The sequence below is a fragment of the Geotrypetes seraphini genome, chromosome 3 (assembly GCF_902459505.1).
Source record: "Geotrypetes seraphini chromosome 3, aGeoSer1.1, whole genome shotgun sequence".
In the NCBI taxonomy this organism is placed as follows: domain Eukaryota; kingdom Metazoa; phylum Chordata; class Amphibia; order Gymnophiona; family Dermophiidae; genus Geotrypetes; species Geotrypetes seraphini.
In genome coordinates, this window is record NC_047086.1 from 141,344,681 (window position 1) to 141,362,296 (window position 17,616).

At 46.4% G+C, this 17,616-nt stretch overlaps 1 protein-coding gene across 3 annotated transcripts in view; it reads left to right on the top strand.

The window, feature by feature from the left end:
* The window catches only part of CAD (carbamoyl-phosphate synthetase 2, aspartate transcarbamylase, and dihydroorotase), a 408,216-nt gene that overhangs the window by 155,109 nt on the left and 235,491 nt on the right, over positions 1–17,616 (top strand). For all 3 annotated transcript variants that reach the window (XM_033937498.1, XM_033937499.1, XM_033937500.1), the window contains exons 18-19: positions 1,164–1,410; positions 8,791–8,889. In XM_033937498.1, coding sequence (XP_033793389.1) covers positions 1,164–1,410; positions 8,791–8,889 — 346 coding nt within the window. The remainder of the gene's footprint in view (positions 1–1,163; positions 1,411–8,790; positions 8,890–17,616) is intronic.

A 17,616-nucleotide genomic window follows, 5' to 3' on the forward strand; every position in this document is an offset into this window, starting at 1 on the left:
CTGTGTTCTCAGAGATAATGAGAACCTTTTATCTTCCACCCGCCCATGCCCTTGAAAATTGCTTAACCTAGTTCCTAAATCCATGTCATCATAATAATTCCTACATGTCTTGATATTTTTCCTCACTTTCTGACAATCCTAAAAGAGCTGTTTGCACGGCAGACTTTTGAACATCAGGGCATGAGAGAGGAGTAGCTTTGTGTGTAAACACCAATAAGCATTCGCACTTAATGCATGTGTTCTTTTTCTAATATGATTCCAAGAAGAGTTTTCTCCATATAAATAGTTTAGTTTATTAGTCACTACTGTACTACTTTTCACAACTCGTATCAAAGTGGTTTATGAATGCACATAAAATTTCCTAAATAAACAGAAAAAGAAATGAAACGTTGTTAAATAGGATAGTAGACAAAACACACAAGTGACAAGTAATATAACAAAGGTGCACAGATGTGTGTCAATGCACTGATGAACTAACACACGGATTCCAGCCCAGTTTTGAGTTACTCTGGAATATATTTCTTATGGCATTTGTCAGAACCGTATGTACAGATGGCTATTATTTATTTTCTGGATGCAATTTTTTTTTTTTTTTCAGTTACTTAGTATTGTTAAACATCGGTCTTTCATGCCTTTCCATCCTTTCTTTTAAAGGACAATTTTCTGTCAGTTTTTCAAGTAAAATAGCTTGGCTGAACAGGGCTGCCAATCTGCCTAGCTGTAAAAGTATTTTAGCTTGTTTATCTGTTAGATTTGTTTTGATATGATTTTCTTTTCTTTTATCTTTAATTGGTTATAATCTACCTTGAACTAGATTTTTGCTAGTAAAAGTAGAGTGGAAGTGCCAAATTAAATTAGTGTAGATGCAAGCTTCCAAAGACTATGTACTTTAGTCAGAAGATAGACTACTGTTCATATGGCACATTTTTACAAATGCATGTGCTATATTCACTCGATTTTCTTGTTTGCATTGAAGAGCAAGTGCAAGCACTGTATGCTTGTATGTTCCATTTGAAAATGAACATAAAACAGTTTTTCTAAAAGTACATATTTTACAAGTATGCGAGCTGTTTGAAAATATCCCCTTTGTGTGCTGCTTTTGATCTGTCATGTTCCGTCTCTTCTTTTCTCCCTCTCTCTGTCCCACTCTCTCCCCCTTTCAGCACGGAACTGGCAGTGAGGAAGATGAGGCAGGACTGGAAAATCTTACCTGTGGTGAAGCAAATAGATACAGTGGCTGCAGAGTGGCCAGCTCAGACCAACTACTTGTACCTGACCTACAATGGAATGGAGCATGATCTGCTCTTCCGAGACCCTCATGTCATGGTGATTGGTTCTGGTGTTTACCGCATTGGTAGCAGTGTGGAGTTTGACTGGTGTGCTGTGGGATGCATCCAGGAGCTACGCAAGGTTAGAAGTGCAAATTCTGTCTGCCTTTGTAATTGTTTTTTTGATATTAAAATATCAAGAATTATGGAGAATTTTTATATGACTTGAAGCTGTGTTAAATAATTGCTATTTCCTGTATAATAGGTGAGATTGTACACAGTAAGGTTATTTCCCTTTAACCACATGGTTGCAGAAGGAATCCACTCTGGATTTTTCACTCTGCCTCTATAGTATTTCACTAGCTGTTTATCTTCCTCTACAGTTCTTTTCTTTTGCATGCATGGATGCAGTGGTCTGTGTTCTGCTCTTGCCCTTTGGATTGGCTTCAGCGCCCCGGACCTTCCCCAAGGTGATGGTAGTAGTGGCAGCTTACCTGCAGATGGGTCTCCAAGTGTGCACCCTTATATGGATGGATGGCTGGATTGTCCACTTAAAAAAAAAAAAAAAAGAACCATCATCTGACGCCCATGCATTCGCTTGGATATCTAGGAATTCTTTTTGACACAGCAATGGGCAGCGTCTCTACCAGTCACCCGCAGACAGATATTGTGTGCCCAGATTTCTTCCCTTCTGGAGTGGCCGGCTCCTTCGGCAAGAGATTCTCTTCAGGTTCTGGGTTCAATGATTGCCATACTGGATGTGATTTCTTGGGCGAGGGTGTGCATGCGTCCTCTGCTATATGCTTTAATCTCTCGCCGGGCTCTGCACAGATCTGCCTTATAGATCTGTCTACCTAGAACCCTGGAAGCCTGAGAAAGCGTGGTCTGGTGGTTTCTCCTGGAATCGCACCTCAGAGGTGTTCCACTACACTTTGCCTTCTGGATCGTGGTGATGACAGATGCCAGCCTTCGGGGCTGGGGAGCTCATTGCAATTGACTTGTTCAGGGGTGTTGGACACCCTCTCAGTGATAGTGGTCAATCAGCCGGTTGGAGCTCAGAACTATTCGACTAGCTCTGACAAGATTGTAGAATACGCTGGTGGGCCAAGTGGTTCTGGTCTTCTCCAATAATGTGACAACAGTAGCCTCTGGCACTCACCAGGGATGAACCCTTCTGGCTCAGGAAGCTCGATGTCTTTTTCATCAGCGCGTCGTTACCTAGTACTGATGGCAATGCATGTGGCGGGAGTAGACCACATTGAAGCAGGTTTCCTGAGCAGACAGACTTTGGATCCAGACGAGTGGATTCTGTCCACAGAGGCATTCCAAGTAATGGCGGTGCGCTGGGGGAGATCCTGCTTCAACTTCATGGCCATGACAAGGAACCAGAAAGCAAGTTGCTGCTTCAGTTGCAGATCCAAGCCCGGAAGCGAGGGGCTCAACGCTCTAGTGCACTCTAGCGTCCCAATGGAACCAGGATCGAGATCCTCTCTCTCGACGCATTATTGTGACTCCTTTGTTGAAGAGGTCTCTCCATTGGTGGATGCTCTCTTCCAATTTTTCCAGAAGTTTTCTGTTTCATACTCCTCCTCCGCAAAAGGTCCCCACGACGGACTGGTTGACCTCTGCTTGGGAGGGCTCATCTGGATGGTCTGTGCACCCAGGGTCTTTGGTCCCGTGCCGACCGCCTTTGTCACATCAATCTTCTGGAGCTTCGAGTGATTTTCCTCGCTCTGAAAGCCTTTTGTCACCTGCTTTGCGACCGGGTGGTGCTAGTTCGCACAGACAATCAGGTTGCCATGTATTATATCAACAAACAGGGGGGCACGGGGTCCAGGTCCCTGTGCCAGGAGACAATGTGGCTCTGGGATTGGGCCATCCGCCGCAACATATTCCTTCAAGCTGTCTACATTCAGGGCCAGCGAAACTGTCTGTTAGACAAGTTGAGTCGTCTTCTGAAGCCTCACGAGTGGTCCCTCCACTCCGTGACCCTGCGTCAAGTGTTTGCTCGTTGGGGGACTCCGGATGTCGATCTGTTCACGTCCCCACTCAATCACAAGTTGCCCTGCTTCTGCTACAGGGTTTACACCCCTCTCAGGATCGAGGAAAAAGCCTTCCTTCTGGATTGGACGAACAAGTTCCTGTATGTGTTCACTCCATTCCCTCTGATTCTGAAGACTCTCGTCAAGCTCAGGTCTTCGCATGCCACCATGATTCTGATAGCTCCTCGGTGGCCCTGACAGCCGTTTTTCTCCCTTCTGTTGCAATTCAGTTCCAGGGAGCCTCTTCCTCTGTCTGTTTTTCCTTCTCTGCTTACGCAGAGTCAGGGTTCTCTGCTCCATCCCAACCTCCAGTCTCTGCACTTAACGGCTTGGTTCCTCGAGACTTAATGCCCTTGTTCCAGTTCTCCCAGCCTGTGCTGGATGTCCTGGAAGCGTCTCGGAAGGAGTCCACTCGCTAATGCTACCATCAGAAGTGGACCCGCTTTTCTTCCTGGTGTGATACTCGGCAGCAGGAACCGCTGTCTGCCTCCTTATCGGCTGTCCTGGATTATCTGTTGCACTTGTCTGGTGCTGGGCTCAAGTCCTCTTCGGTTCGAGTCCACCTTAGTGCCATTGCTGCTTTTCATCAGCAGATTGACGGGAAGCCTATCTCTGTTTATCCTGTGGTTTCCCGCTTCATAAAAGGCCTTTTCCACGTTCATCCGCCCCTGAAACCTCCGTTCGAGCTGCTGGCGTGGGCTCACTTGAAGTATCTTACTTGGAAGGTTGTGTTTCTTATTGCTCTCACTTCTGCCCATCGGATCAGTGAGCTTCAAGCCTTGGTGGCGGACCCACATTTCACTGTCTTCCATCGTGATAAGATGGTCCTCCGTACCCATCCTAAGTTGTTGCCTAAGGTTGTTTCTGAGATTCACATCAACCAATCCATTGTTCTTCCTGTGTTTTTTCCGAAGCCCCATTCTCACCCTGGAGAAGTGGCTCTACATTCTCTTGATTTTAAACGTGCGCTGGCCTTCTACTTGAAGCACACTGCTCCTCATCGTTCTGCTCCCCCGCTGTTCCTCTCTTTCGATCCCAATCACTTGGGTCGCTCGGTTTCTAAGCGGACCATTTCTAACTGGTTGGCCGCTTGTATCTCTTTCTATTACGCTAAGGCTGGTCTCTCCCTGCCGGGTTGAGTCACGGGCCACAAGGTCAGAGCGATGGAGGCATCTGTTGTTTTCCTCCGCTCGACTCCCATCGAGGAAATCTGTAAATCTGCCTTGGTTCATACGTTCACCTCGCATTACTGTCTGGATGCTTTCTCCAGGCGTGATGGCCATTTTGGCCAGTCGGTGTTGTGAAATCTGTTCTCCTGAATTGCCAACTCTCCCTCCATCCCATTCTGTTTAGCTTGGAGGTCTCCCACATGTAGAGAATATGCTGCCTGCTTGTCCTGGGATAAAGCACAGTTACTTACCGTAACAGGTGTTACCAGGGACAGCAGGCAGATATTCTCGCAACCCACCCACCTCCCCGTAGTTGGCTTCTTTGCTAGCTATCTGAACTGAGGACACACATGCCCTAGGCAGGGTGGGAGGGGCACGCGCGCGCATGCGCGGGCCAATCGCAAGCCTGAAGGTCTTCGAGCAAGTCTGCTTGCGAAAACGTCTGCTAGGGGGCTCCGTCGGTGACATCACCCACATGTAGAGAATATCTGCCTGCTGTCCCTGGATAACACCTTTTACGGTAAGTAACTGCTTTTTTGCCTGGAAAACTGCTAGAATGAAGTTGGTGTCTCCTCATGTGAATTCATGCCAGGATTGCTCAAATTTAGCACTTTTAGAGTGTCATTGGGTCATGTGCCATGTGGTGCAGCTGGGGGGGGTGGCTGTAGTGACCGGCTTAGCTTTCCCCCTACAGAAGCAGGTGATCAAACGCTCAGCCAGCCCAGTGGGGCGGCCTCCATTACTTTCAGGGCCCAGCACTGCTTGTTCTTCGGTTAGCCTAGCTGTGGACTCTCCGCAGTCTAAGACACGTGAATTTAAGTCATCTAAGGGTGACTCCATGCCCCAAAGCCTCCATGCCCCAGGAGCCTCTCTAAAATCCTGAGGTTTTGGACACAGAGTTTTAAAAAAAAGGCATGTTCTTCTCCTGATCAGTCTCCTTTCCCTTCCAGGCCATGTCCTCGCCTCCGCCTGATCTAGCTGTTGATCTGCCTGCTCCTGATTTGGAGGATCTGGCTGCTGATCCTGACCTCTCTGATTCCTTGTTTGTGAGTGCAGCCTTTCCCAGATTGCTTGTGTGCTGGATCCAAGGATCCTGGTGGTGATCCTGCGCTTAAACAAGTTTGCAGCTCTGCCTGTTCTTACTAATACATCTTTACAGGAATTGAGCTTAGTCACGCAGCCTGCTCTGTCCAGGCTTTGTAGTGGACGCTCACATTCTGCGCCCTTTCTCTGGCATCCGGATACGAGTTTTATGGTCTCTGAGCAATTTGACTCTCAGAAGGTACTTTGAAGAGTGCTAGAGCTATGTTCCGCTTGTATTCCCTGGAGTAGGAGTGTCGACAGCTTTTGGAGCAGCCCAAGGTAGATTCCTTGGTGGCACAAGTGACTAAGCACACTTCTCTTCCCAGTGCAGTAGGTGTTGTGTTGAAAGCTATGCAGGATCGGTGTGTGGCTATGGTCCTCGGGAAACGTTTTGAAACAGCCAATTCGGGCATCAGAGCTGCTGTGGTGACATCTTTTGTCACATGCGCCTGCCTCTTTTGGCTACGTATGCTATAGACTGATATGGTGGAACCACCTCTTCAACTGCTGCTGGCTGGGCCACTTTATATAGCGGATGCCTTATATGACCTTTTGACAGTGCTGGTAAAGGTGTCAGCGTTCTCACTTTCAGCCTGTCATATGCTCTGGGTCGGGCAGTGGGCTGGTGTTTCCATTTACACTGCTACTTTAGCAAAGCTGTCTTTTAAGGGGCAATTGTTGTTTGGCACAGGCTTGGAGGTCCTCATGGATTCGGTAATGGACTGTATCCCAAAGTCCCTGCCCCTCCAGGGAATCTGGGCGTTCTAATTTTTGTGGTTCCAGACAGTATGCACATTCCATGTCATAGAGATATTCCCAGAGCTCCTGAGGTCGGTATTCGAGCTACAGGCATTCCCAACTTTTCGCTGCCTGTCCTGCACAACCTGCCAGAGAGATATATTGTTGCCAGGACACTGAATGCCCCTCTACAGATAGGGGGCTGGCTCTTGGAGTTTCTGCCTGCCTGGATGCACATTACAGCAGTCCAGTGGGTCTTGGACATTATTCGAAGGATACAAGCTGGAATTTGCCCAGCCTCTGTCAGATTGGTTGGTGGTTTCTCCGTCCGGACAACTGGACAAGGTGTTTATAGTCCAGGCTACTGTTCAGTGCTTGCTGAATATTCAAGCTATAAAGCCGGTGTCATGTGACCTCTCAGGCTCAAGGCAGATACTCTGTATACTTTAGTGTACCAAAGAACGGCTCCAATGATTGAAGGCCTATTCTGGATCTTCAGCACATGAATGCGGCTCTCAAACTTCCCTCCTTCTGAATGAAGACCTTGCGGTCAGTCATTGCAGCAGTGGCTCTGTGGGATTTTCTGGCCTCTCTGGATCTTACGGAGGCGTGCTTACACATTCTCATATTTCCGACCCACCACATGTTTCTGCGGTTTCATGTTCTGGAGCAGCTTTACCAGTTCTTGGCCCTGCCCTTTGGGCTGGTGATGGTGCCTTGGACCTACACCAGTGTGATGGTGGTGCTGGCAGCTTACCTGAGGAAGATAGGTTTGCAAGTTCACCATTATTTAGATGACTGGTGGATCAGAGCTCCCTCGTTGGCCAAGGGATGTCGCACAATGGAGCAGGTGCTGGATGACTTGGACTGGACTATCATCCTTGGAATGAGTCTTCTGCAGCCCACCTAGTCATTGGCATACTTGGATGTTCTCATCAATACGGCTGCAGGCTGTGTCTGCCTGCCCAGGATTCGCAGACAAAAGATGTTTGCACTTTTGGAGCAGCTGGCTCCTTCAGTATGGGATTATTTGTCAACTTCTAGGCTTCGTGGTTGCCACACTGGATGTGGTTTCTTGGGCGAGGGAACATATGCATGCTCTTCAGCTTGCCTTACTCTCTTGCTGGGCGCCACGCAGAGGTGCCTTGCAGATTTGTCTGCCATGGCTTCTACAGACTCGAGCAAGCATGGACTGGTGGATTTGCCCACAATCCCTCTGCAGGGGTGTTCCGCATCTCATCTCCTGGATCGTGGTGTGTGCAGATGCCAGCCTTTAGGACTAGGGAGCTCATTGCAGTCGTCCTGTTCAGAGGTTGGACACTCTCAAAGAGAAAGTGGTCCATCTGCCTGGTGAAGCTCAGGGCCATTCATTTGGTCTTGATGAGATTGCTGAAGACCTTGGAAGGCCAAGTGGTCAGGGTCTTCTCTGACAATGCGACGGCAGTAGCCTATGTCAGTTACCAGGGAGAGCCCAGGAAGCCGCCTTCTTTTTCTTGGGCAGAATGTCTTCTCCTGGTGCTGAAAGCAGCGCATGTGGCGAGAGTGGACAATGTGCATGTAGGCCTCCTCAGCGGACGGTCTCTGAATCGGGCGAGTGGATCCTGTTCTCACAGGCATTTCAGATGATTGTGGAGTGCTGGGGGTGTCACCGCGTCAATCTGATGACCACTTCATGATTCCAGAAGGTGCTTTCTACCGTCGAAGATCTGAGCCTGGAAGCAGAGGGCTCAACACGCTGATGTAGTGCTGGCAGCAGGAGCTTTGTCTTGTCTGTTTATACTCATGGGGCATTGGTCGACCGTATCCTTTAGAGGATCCTGGTTCATCCTGGCTGCGTAATGCTGGTGGCTTCAGCTTGATCATGCAGGCATGTGTGTTGCAGTCTTTGGACTGAGCACTTCTTCGGACCCTTTCAAGCAGGGCCCAGTTGCCATGCCAGTTTCGTGACCTTTGGCTCTTATGGCATGGCTCTTGAGGATGTGACCTTTGGGGATATGAGATGTTCTGCCCTTTAAACAGCAATTCTGTAAACTAGGTGCTAACATTTATATGCATAAATGTTAAGAATACAAGCATATATGCTGTTATATTCCAATATGCTGTGAATACACATCTATCTTTCATAGTGTATATTTGTAAGGGTGTGTACATGTGAGCAGTTTGTAGGTGGAGCTCCCACTTGTGAGCATTAGCTACAGAATACTTTTAAGTTATGCATTTCACTACCATATTTAAAGACATTGTGTCACCAGTCATTGAAAACAGTTTTCAATTTACCACACGTGTTGAGGATTAAAACTGTATTTGTTTTTTATTAGTATCACACTGTGTACTATTTGGTGATCTTAGAACTGTTCTTGTATGCTTATGTGTGCCCTATATCCCTCCCATCTTTAATTTATGTCTTCAAGTTGCATTAGGTGTATTTTCAAGTTACCATCCAGAAGTTTCTGTTTATTATTATTATTATTATTATTTTTTTTTTAATAGATGGGATTCAAGACTATTATGGTGAATTATAACCCAGAGACTGTGAGCACTGATTATGACATGTGTGATCGCTTATACTTTGATGAAATATCATTTGAGGTGAGTAAATTGTCTTGAGTTTCATGGGAATATGGAGGAAAAGGGAAATGAGCATAGCACAAACATTTTCTGCCCAAATCTTGGAGAGAGTAGAGACCAACTGAATTTCAGATTCGGCATCAAAACTGACCCACAATCCGTGTTTGGTCATGCTATGGTTTTGGCCAAAAATGCCAGCACGTTTTCCACTGAAACTGAATACCCCCACCTTGCAAGTACTCTTTACCCACTTTACTATACCATACAGTTTCTTATATCCGTGTTTTCTACTAGGAATCATTGCAGTTTACAATTTAGTTACAGGACATATAGTTGACATTGCAACAAAGTTTTCAGATCTTAGATACGTAGGTAGCTCACCTGAACAAATCCTGCAGGGTCGGCCTTCTCTCCCCCCCTCCTTCCCCCTTGCCACCACAACCCAAAGCCATTTCTGGGCCTAACTTAAATACCCTTGTGTTTTAGTGGCCTCTTCTTTAGCAACTCTCCAGACCAGCATAGGTTAATCTTACAAGCGGTTATATCTCATCATGACCAACAGGTGGAGACTGAGACAAAACTTTGAAATAATACATATCACCACAGTCTGTCTTCTCTCAGTCTCCAGCAGGTGTTGGTGAGCTGTACTACCTCCCTTAGTAGAGCTGTAGGAATTTGTTTAGGGCTCTTTGTCCCCTTTTTGGTGCCGGATTTAGCTTGAGTGGACCCTGCTTTTGGGTCTGTCCGACCTCGGGGGTGTCAAGCCCAGCGGGTCGTGTGCTGGGTCCTTCCCCCCTTTCCTCCACCTCCCCCCACATTTTTTTTTTAGAGGTGCCTCAACAGTAAGCCTTACCCCTTGGTTGGTAAAGCATACTGTTTGGAAAGCCAAGTGGAATCTGTTCTATGTGGAAAAAGGGTTGCTTTCCCTTTAAATTTAATGTAAATTACTGTATTTTTAACTAACTGGCACTTTTTCTTTTAGCTAGGTTGCTTATGGAGCAATGAGCACTTCTCAGGGGAAGAAGTGCTCAGTTTATTCCACTCGCAGCCGGCCTGTGTAGACACTGTGCAGGCCGGAGCAGTGGAGGAGCCTCATTGGCAGCGGGTGCCAGTGACCAGGGCTTCCTACCGAAAGTTCCTCGCGAACCGGCAGCTGACTGCGGGGAGGCATGTTCTTCCCCAGCTGCCCACGGAGAGATTTCATCAGCCGCCGACGGTGAGGGGAAAAAGGATTCCCTTACCACCATAGTGATGGAGATTCCCTCACAGCTGTTTTTTAACAGCTAATGCCAGCATGCCTGCTTTAGCAGCTGTGACAGTTCAGGCTTCCTAGCCGCTACAGGTCCTGGAGGGGTTATTTTTGGCAGGAATTTCGCATTTTTGCCTATCAAACCCTCCATTTGCTCTGCCACCTCAGGTGACTTTCCCCCTGTCTTGGAAAAACAGGGACAGGTTTCTGCTGGGTCCCCCAACTCGGGCAAGGGTCCCAAGGGGCTGCCAAGGTTTTATTCCCCCTGATTCATTCATTCAATTATTTAGCCCATCCTCCCAAAGGAGCCCAGAATAGATTACAAAGTACATCCACAATATAATCGAGACAGGACAGAGATGACATAATTTACAATATAGACATGACAGTAAAACATATACACTAAGCAGCATCTGGTGAGAGTTGGTGGAGTAGGTATGTTGACTCTGATGGCATTTCTTCTCTCTGGGTTCAGCTTGCAGCCTTGTCAGCCTTTCATGGGTTATTACGGGGTCAGCGTCTGACTGACATTCCTGATGTCGTTCGCTTTTGGTGGGCGGCCAAATTGCTCAGGCCTCCCGTGCAACCATCTGTTCCCTCTTGGGATTTGAATCTGGTCTGGTCTTGGCTGGTGTGCCCCCCCTTTTGAGCCTTTGGGTGCCTGCTCGTTGAAGAACCTTACTCTTAAGGCGGTCTTCTTGGTGGCTATTATTTCTGCTAGACATGTTTCAGAACTGCAGGCTCTCTTGAAGGTCTCCCTTCCTGGAGTTTTCTAGGGAGCGGGTTGTGTTGAGGCCTGTTCCTTCCTTTCTGCCAAAGGTAGTTTCTCCTTTTCATGTCACTCAGTCCATGGTCCTCCTGGTGCTGGGTAGTCGGGAAGGTTCTTCAGAGCAGAAACTATTGTGCAAACTGGATGTTGGTCAGGTCCTTCGCGTGTACGTGCAGAGGACCCTGGAGATCAGGAAATCAGATCATCTTTTTGTCATCCTAGCGGGTCCTCGTAAGGGGGATGGCACTAACAAAGGCTACCATTGCGCTCTGGATCAAGGAGACTATTTTTTCCGTTTACCTTCTTCAGAAGAAGCCTTTTCCGGCCTCCAGTGGATATTTGTAAGGCTACTATTTGGTCTTCTTTGCTTTCCTTTATCAGACACTAACTACCATGTGGAAATTCAGGTGCGTCAGGACGAGGTGTTCGGTGAGCGTGTTCTAGTGTCGGCCTTTTGGAGGTCCCACCCATGAAGGGACTGCTTTGGTACATCCCGCTATGCTGGTCTGTAGAGTTGCTAAAGAAGGAGAAATTAGGTTCTTACCTGCTAATTTACTTTCTTTTAACCTTTCCAGACCGGCATAGGACCCCCACCCTGTCTATTATCGTGTTGTTCTTGCGTGCAGATTTTGCTTTCGGCAGGTTCTAGTATTTTTCTAGGGCCAAGGAAGTCTAACAACAGCTGCTGTGGCTTGGCTGACTTTGCTGGCGAGCTGTGGGGACCTCTGCTATTTGTATTTGTTCCTTTGCATTTTCCAACAGCGTTCCTGTTTTTTATTAGTTGATACTCCTGTTCAGAGTCCTGTTTTTTTTTTCTGTTTCTAGTTCTTAGTTCTGCTTGGCTATTCGGCAGACTGAGGTAATTAGGGGGGGGGGGAGACACCTGATATGTACTATTCCAAAGTTTTGTCTCAGTCTCCACCTGCTGCTCATGATGAGATATAACCGCTTGTAAGATTAACCTATGCCGGTCTGGAGAGGTTAAAAGAAAGTAAATTAGCAGATAAGAATCTAATTTCTCCTTCTGGACAGGAGCAGTCCCCAGTCATTCCTGTCCCTGCCATTTCCTCAGTCAAAATGGATTCCAAGATGTTATGTAACAGCCATTTTGAGATTGGCAATGGTATAGGAATTGCTCATGCCAGTTCCAGTCTCAAAATGGCTGTTTTGGCAGGCATTTTGACTGAGAAACTGATGGGGCAGTAGCCTGGTGATTGCTTCTGGCTGGAAGAGGCCACTAGATCACCAGGGCATTAAAAGGTAGGTCTCAGGAGGACCTACATGTGGTGGGAGGGCAGAGGGATTGTGGTCCAGGGGGCTTGGAAGGACCCATGATGATCTGTTCTTTGCTGGGAGTGGGGGGCAGTAAACCTTCTTTGGTGCCCATGTCAAATAACTACTTTGTACAACAGGATACAGACCCAGCAGTATTAGCAAGATTTTTGGTATAAAATAAACCATGATGGAATTTTTCCTGCGCCCTCCAGTTTTGGATCCCTGTCTATAGGAACTTAAGGAATAGCTTAACTTGTTTCTTATTCAAATGATTTTGAACAGCAGAATTGTAACATTGATTTGTAATCTGAATTAATGGAAATTAAGGAATTTCAAGAAACTAGCCTCCCATAAGCCTTCCTTTCCTTGTATGGAAGCAGTGTTTTACTGGCACTGTTCTTTTACCAAATTATTTTGGGTAGTAATGGGAGGTTTATTACACAGTTTAATTTTGGGTATATTTGACCGATCATGAGGGTTTTTTGGCTGCAGAGAACATAGACTCTGAGGGTAGTAGTCTGTAACCAAGAGGCAAACTGCTCGTCAGGGCACTTACTTGGCCAGCCTGCATTAACAGTCCGGGAGCTCAGGGGCTGTTCCCTTGGGAGCTAGGCCAGCCCCAGGTTTTGTCCGCAGTGGACTTGAGCATAGGCCAAGTAGCCCTGTGGCTTTTTTTTTTTTTTTTTTCAGGATCGGATGCTGACTACGTTCCTCCTTCTGACTTTGTGTGTGGGTTCTGGTGGGGGTTGAAGTCTCAGTCCAGTCAGCTGGATTGAGAGGCAATCTGAAGAAAAAAAAAACATGTTTCCAGACTTCTCTGAGGCATAAGTCCTTTGGCTGTAGTTTCAGCCTTTTGCAGCTCCCAGCACCAGCATGGCACAGTGAGTACCACTATGACAGCCTATGAGAAAAATCGGGATGGAGGTTCTTAAAAGTGAATTTTGAAGGTTGTGGAGGTTAGGGATAGAGTCCCCCACCTCTAAAATCTTGTCCCCAAACTTTTTTGTCCCTATAATTAGCTCCCACAGGCTGTATTTGGCACTAAAATTGTTGCCATGGTGGCCATCTTGGATTTCCCATTTTGAAATAAAAACCTCTGTTTGCTTTAATACACCTTGATTTGCTTCATAATCGGACCAGATTGACTTGTCTGGTCAAGATAAGAAGGATTCATGCCAGATTTGCGATGGCTGGCTGGCTTAGAACCATACTTGTTCCATGTGCTGCACAGTGTATGAGGGAAGCGGGAGCCATGGGCTTAGCCTCTCCTAGTCCCTCTGGAGATACGGGGGCTCTGATGCATTGAGTTCCAGGTAAAAGAAATCCCAGCAGGAACCAGGATCTGGCGACAAGGCATTTCCGGTGAAGCACAGCTGAGCATCTGCCGCAAAACCCCAGAGTGATTCAGAGGAGCACCTTCCAGCGTTCTCTGGGTGTCCTTGTCTGGATATTGATCTAGAATTTATTACTATGATGTATGAAGCTTATTTAAATTTCAGTGGTCACACAGACACCTTGGGGGTAGCGCTGGGGGTCAGTTCCTCTAAGAGTGCATTTTCCCTGCAGCAGAGCCATGAGCAAGAGAGAATGTAGTAAGAGGAAGACTGGGATGAAGTGAATTTGCTAGCTGTGCCTTTGCTGTCTGGGTTCTCAGTATTGGGAGTCTCCCCTTTCGCACCTAGAAGAGTCCAGTTCCAACCAGCTGGCAGCCCTGGATTTCAGAGAGGACTCGTATATGTTAGGCTGTTCAAGCCTTCAGCACTTTTTGAGATTATTACTGTATCTCTTCAAGAATTAAAGGTAGAGCCTTCTCTGGCCTCTACTGCTCAGTGCTTACTCATGAGCTGTATCACGGCTCAGACCACATGCTTTCCCTCCCATCCAGACATTACTAAAATGTTCACTGACCATTGAGAGGTCCCAGAGGGCCCTCTTTGGGTGGCTAAGGCTTTGGCAAAGCTTTACCGGATGGATGCTAAGTTTCACCTGCTATTTCTTCCACCAAAGGTGGATTCTTCGGTGAAGCAGGTTACAAAGCATATACCTCACTCCCCAGTGTAGGGGGGATGGTATTAAAAGATGCTCAGGACCTCAGACTAGATTTGTCCTAAAGGGATTCTGAGGCTGCTGGGTTGGGGTTGAAGGCAGCAGCAGCAATGTTGTATGTCACACAGGCCTGCCACTCAAAGTTGTATCGGGCTCCGGGAGTGTCTCCTCGGTTCCTGATGTCGGGAGTGGATTATGTTGTGGGCACTCTCTACGACTTGTTCAGAGTTCTAAGCAAGGTTTCTGCATATTCTATTTCTACCTACAGAGTGCTTTGGATTAGACTGTAGGCGAGTTACACATCCTCTAAGGCTACACTGAGCAAGTTGCCTTTTAAGGGTCAATTGCTCTTTGGCAAAGGTCTTGACAATCCTGTGGCCAGCTTGTAGGATAGTAAACCAAAGTCTTTGCCAAACAGTAGACCAAATGCCCCTAGGGGCTCAGGTTGCGGTTAGTTTCGTGGCTCTAGGCAATTTTGGTAGTACTCGGAAGGATTCTCAAGCCAGAAATCATTTCAAGCCAGATTTGGGGGGGGGGGGCTGCAGCCCCAGTCTCTATCTAGAGGCATACCGCTTTGCATCTTCACATGGGTGACCCTGACATGGATGCAAGCTTGTATGGCTGGGGAACTCAGTGCATGGATCGCCCAGTTCAGGGCTGTTGGTCCCCATCACAGAAGAAGCGATCAATCAACCGGTTGAAACTGAAAGCCATCCACCTGGCACTTTGGGAGTTCAGAAGCTTACTGCAGAGTAAAGCGGTATGAGTTTTCTCAGGCAATGCAACGGCAGTGGCCTTTGTTGGCAGGGAGTCACCAAGAGTTCTCCACTATAGTTAGAGGCCCAAATGCTGTTCCAAGGGGTAGAGATCTATGTTAGTTCTCATGGCGGTGCATGGAGTGGGAATAGACAGTGTGAAAGAGGATATCTTCAGCCGGCAGATGCAGGATTCTGGAGAATGGTCTCTATCCCAGGAAGCGTTCGATGCCATTGTGAATGGTGGAGACTGTTGATATTTGACCTTATGACTTCAGCAGACATCAAGAAAATGGCTTGGTTTTTCAATCGAAGATATGAGCTAGAAAGCATGGGCCTGGACGTCCTGGTACAGCCATGGACACAAACAGGGCTGCTGTATGTGTTCCTACTGTGGCAGAATGCCACAAAGGATAATGGTGGTCTTCCAGGGTTGATGGTCTTCGTCACTCCAGACTGGCCGAGGATCCCGTGGTACACAGATCTAGTCTGTCTAAAACGATACCAGGTCCTCAAAAGTTTCCTGTCATCCGGGGTTACTCTCTCAGGGCCCAATTGCCCTAAAGGATCTGGAGCACTTTGGTCTTACGACTTGGCTCTTGAACATGCAGCCTTAGTGCAAAAGACTTTGAAAGTGGTCATTGCCACTCTCCTAAAGTCCAAGAAGCAAAGGCCTGGAGATGCTTCCAGGTCTAGTGTGCTCAGAAAAGTGAGGACCTAATCACGGCGTCGATATCTCTAGTTCTAGCTTTCCTTCAAGAAGGACTCGAGAAAGGACTAGCGGTTGGTTCCCTCAAAGTATAGATAACGTGTCTTTCGTGCTTTAGATCCCAAACGACAATCTCACCCAGATGTGTCCAGATTCTTGAAGAGAGCCTTACATCTGCATCCTCCAGTATGCAAGCCATTTTGAATGTGGATTCTTTTTTTTTTTCTGTTTATATACTTTATTGATTTTTGTTACTAAAAGATAACAAAATACAGGAAAATAAACAATGTCATACATAAAATAATTCTAATCAGGAAAAAATAGACATCAATTCCAGTCCACATTAATGGAGCCAGGTACTACTACACTTTAGTTATAAACAAGTAAAACAAAATAGAGTATTTATGGCAGGCAAAATAGACCTCAATCAAATAAGTCACTTTTTATCTTCAACCAAATTAGTATCTGAAATTTTCTGCACAGGTTTATCTATCAAGAAATTTTCCAACTGTAATGGATCTATAAAAATAAATTTGTCATTCCCATATGTTACAAGGCACTTACAAGGAAATTTTAGGAAAAATGCAGCTCCCACAGCTAAAACTTGAGGTTTAAGCTGTAGAAATTGCCTTCTCCTAAACTGTGTCTGTCTGGACACATCCAGGAAAATATTCAATTGCTGTCCACAGAACAGTGCTTTCTTATTCACAAAGTACAATTTAAGATTTGCTGTTTTTTCATCTCCGATTTAAAGGTTACCAATAGGGTAGCACGTTTAGTTATCAAATCTTTAGAAGATTCTAAGAATTGTTATCTGGTGAAACCAGTCTATCATTTTCCCCTTCTTCCCTTATTTCTTTGGAACTCCTAGGAATATAATATAGATTATCTAGTACAAAAGAGTCTACCTGAGGGTATTGTAAATTATCCTTCAGGTACATTCTTAGGAGTTCCAGAGGTGCCAAATAGTGTGAGATAGGAAAGTTGAGGAGTCTAAGATTCTTTTGCCTCATTAAATTCTCTGTTTTCTCCATTTGTATATGAAGTAAAGTACTATCCTTAATATTAGACATAGTTTTTTGCTTTAAAACTTTAGCTGTACCTTCCAGTTTTTCCACCTTATTTTCCAGAGATTTTATCTGAGATTGTTGCTTATTTACTTTAACAGTTACATCTGAGGAAAATTGACATAGATTAGATACATAGATTAGCCTGTAATGAGGACTCAATCCTGTTAACAACCAGCCAGATATCATTCAAAGAAATTACTTTGTCTTTAGGAAGAACTTCCTTATTTGACCCCGATACCATTTGAACCGGAGTCAAAGGTTGTGCTCCTTCCTGAGATAAATCCATAATATCAGTTGGGTGAGGAGATTGTGAAAGAGAGTTTGATGTTTCCCCATTCCTAGGCGAGTCAATTAAACTCCCAGAAGAATTACGTATCGGTTGAAGAGGAGGTGACGGTTCCCCAGAGACACAGTTTGAGATGTTATGATTACCGTGTCTTCCATCAATGTGAAAATAGGGGTTGAAAATGTCTGTCCATTGGTCCTGAGGTCGGCTGAGATGGTACAATTTAGCTTTCCTCTTCCGTTTGAAGCACAACGGTAATCCAATGGCCTCTGCTCCTCGTGGCTCCGAAGGGGCTCATAAGGGACATGACCTGCCCCTTTGGCCACGCGACCATGGCTCACAGCTGATTGATATACTCTCCACCGGGTGAGGTTAGGTGGCTGCGGGGAAGCCTGCCCGATCTCCCACTGCTCCAGTAGTGGCTCACCTTCAACGTGGAGTCTTAATCTCGTTCTGAGGGCTCTTACTAGAGCAATGTATGAAGTTTGGGAGACTGTGTCGTGAATGGACCCAACAGTTTAGATGATGTTCTTAGTGGTGGTTGCTTCAGAGCTTCAGGCTTTATCCTGCAGAGAGCCCTTTCTCAAGG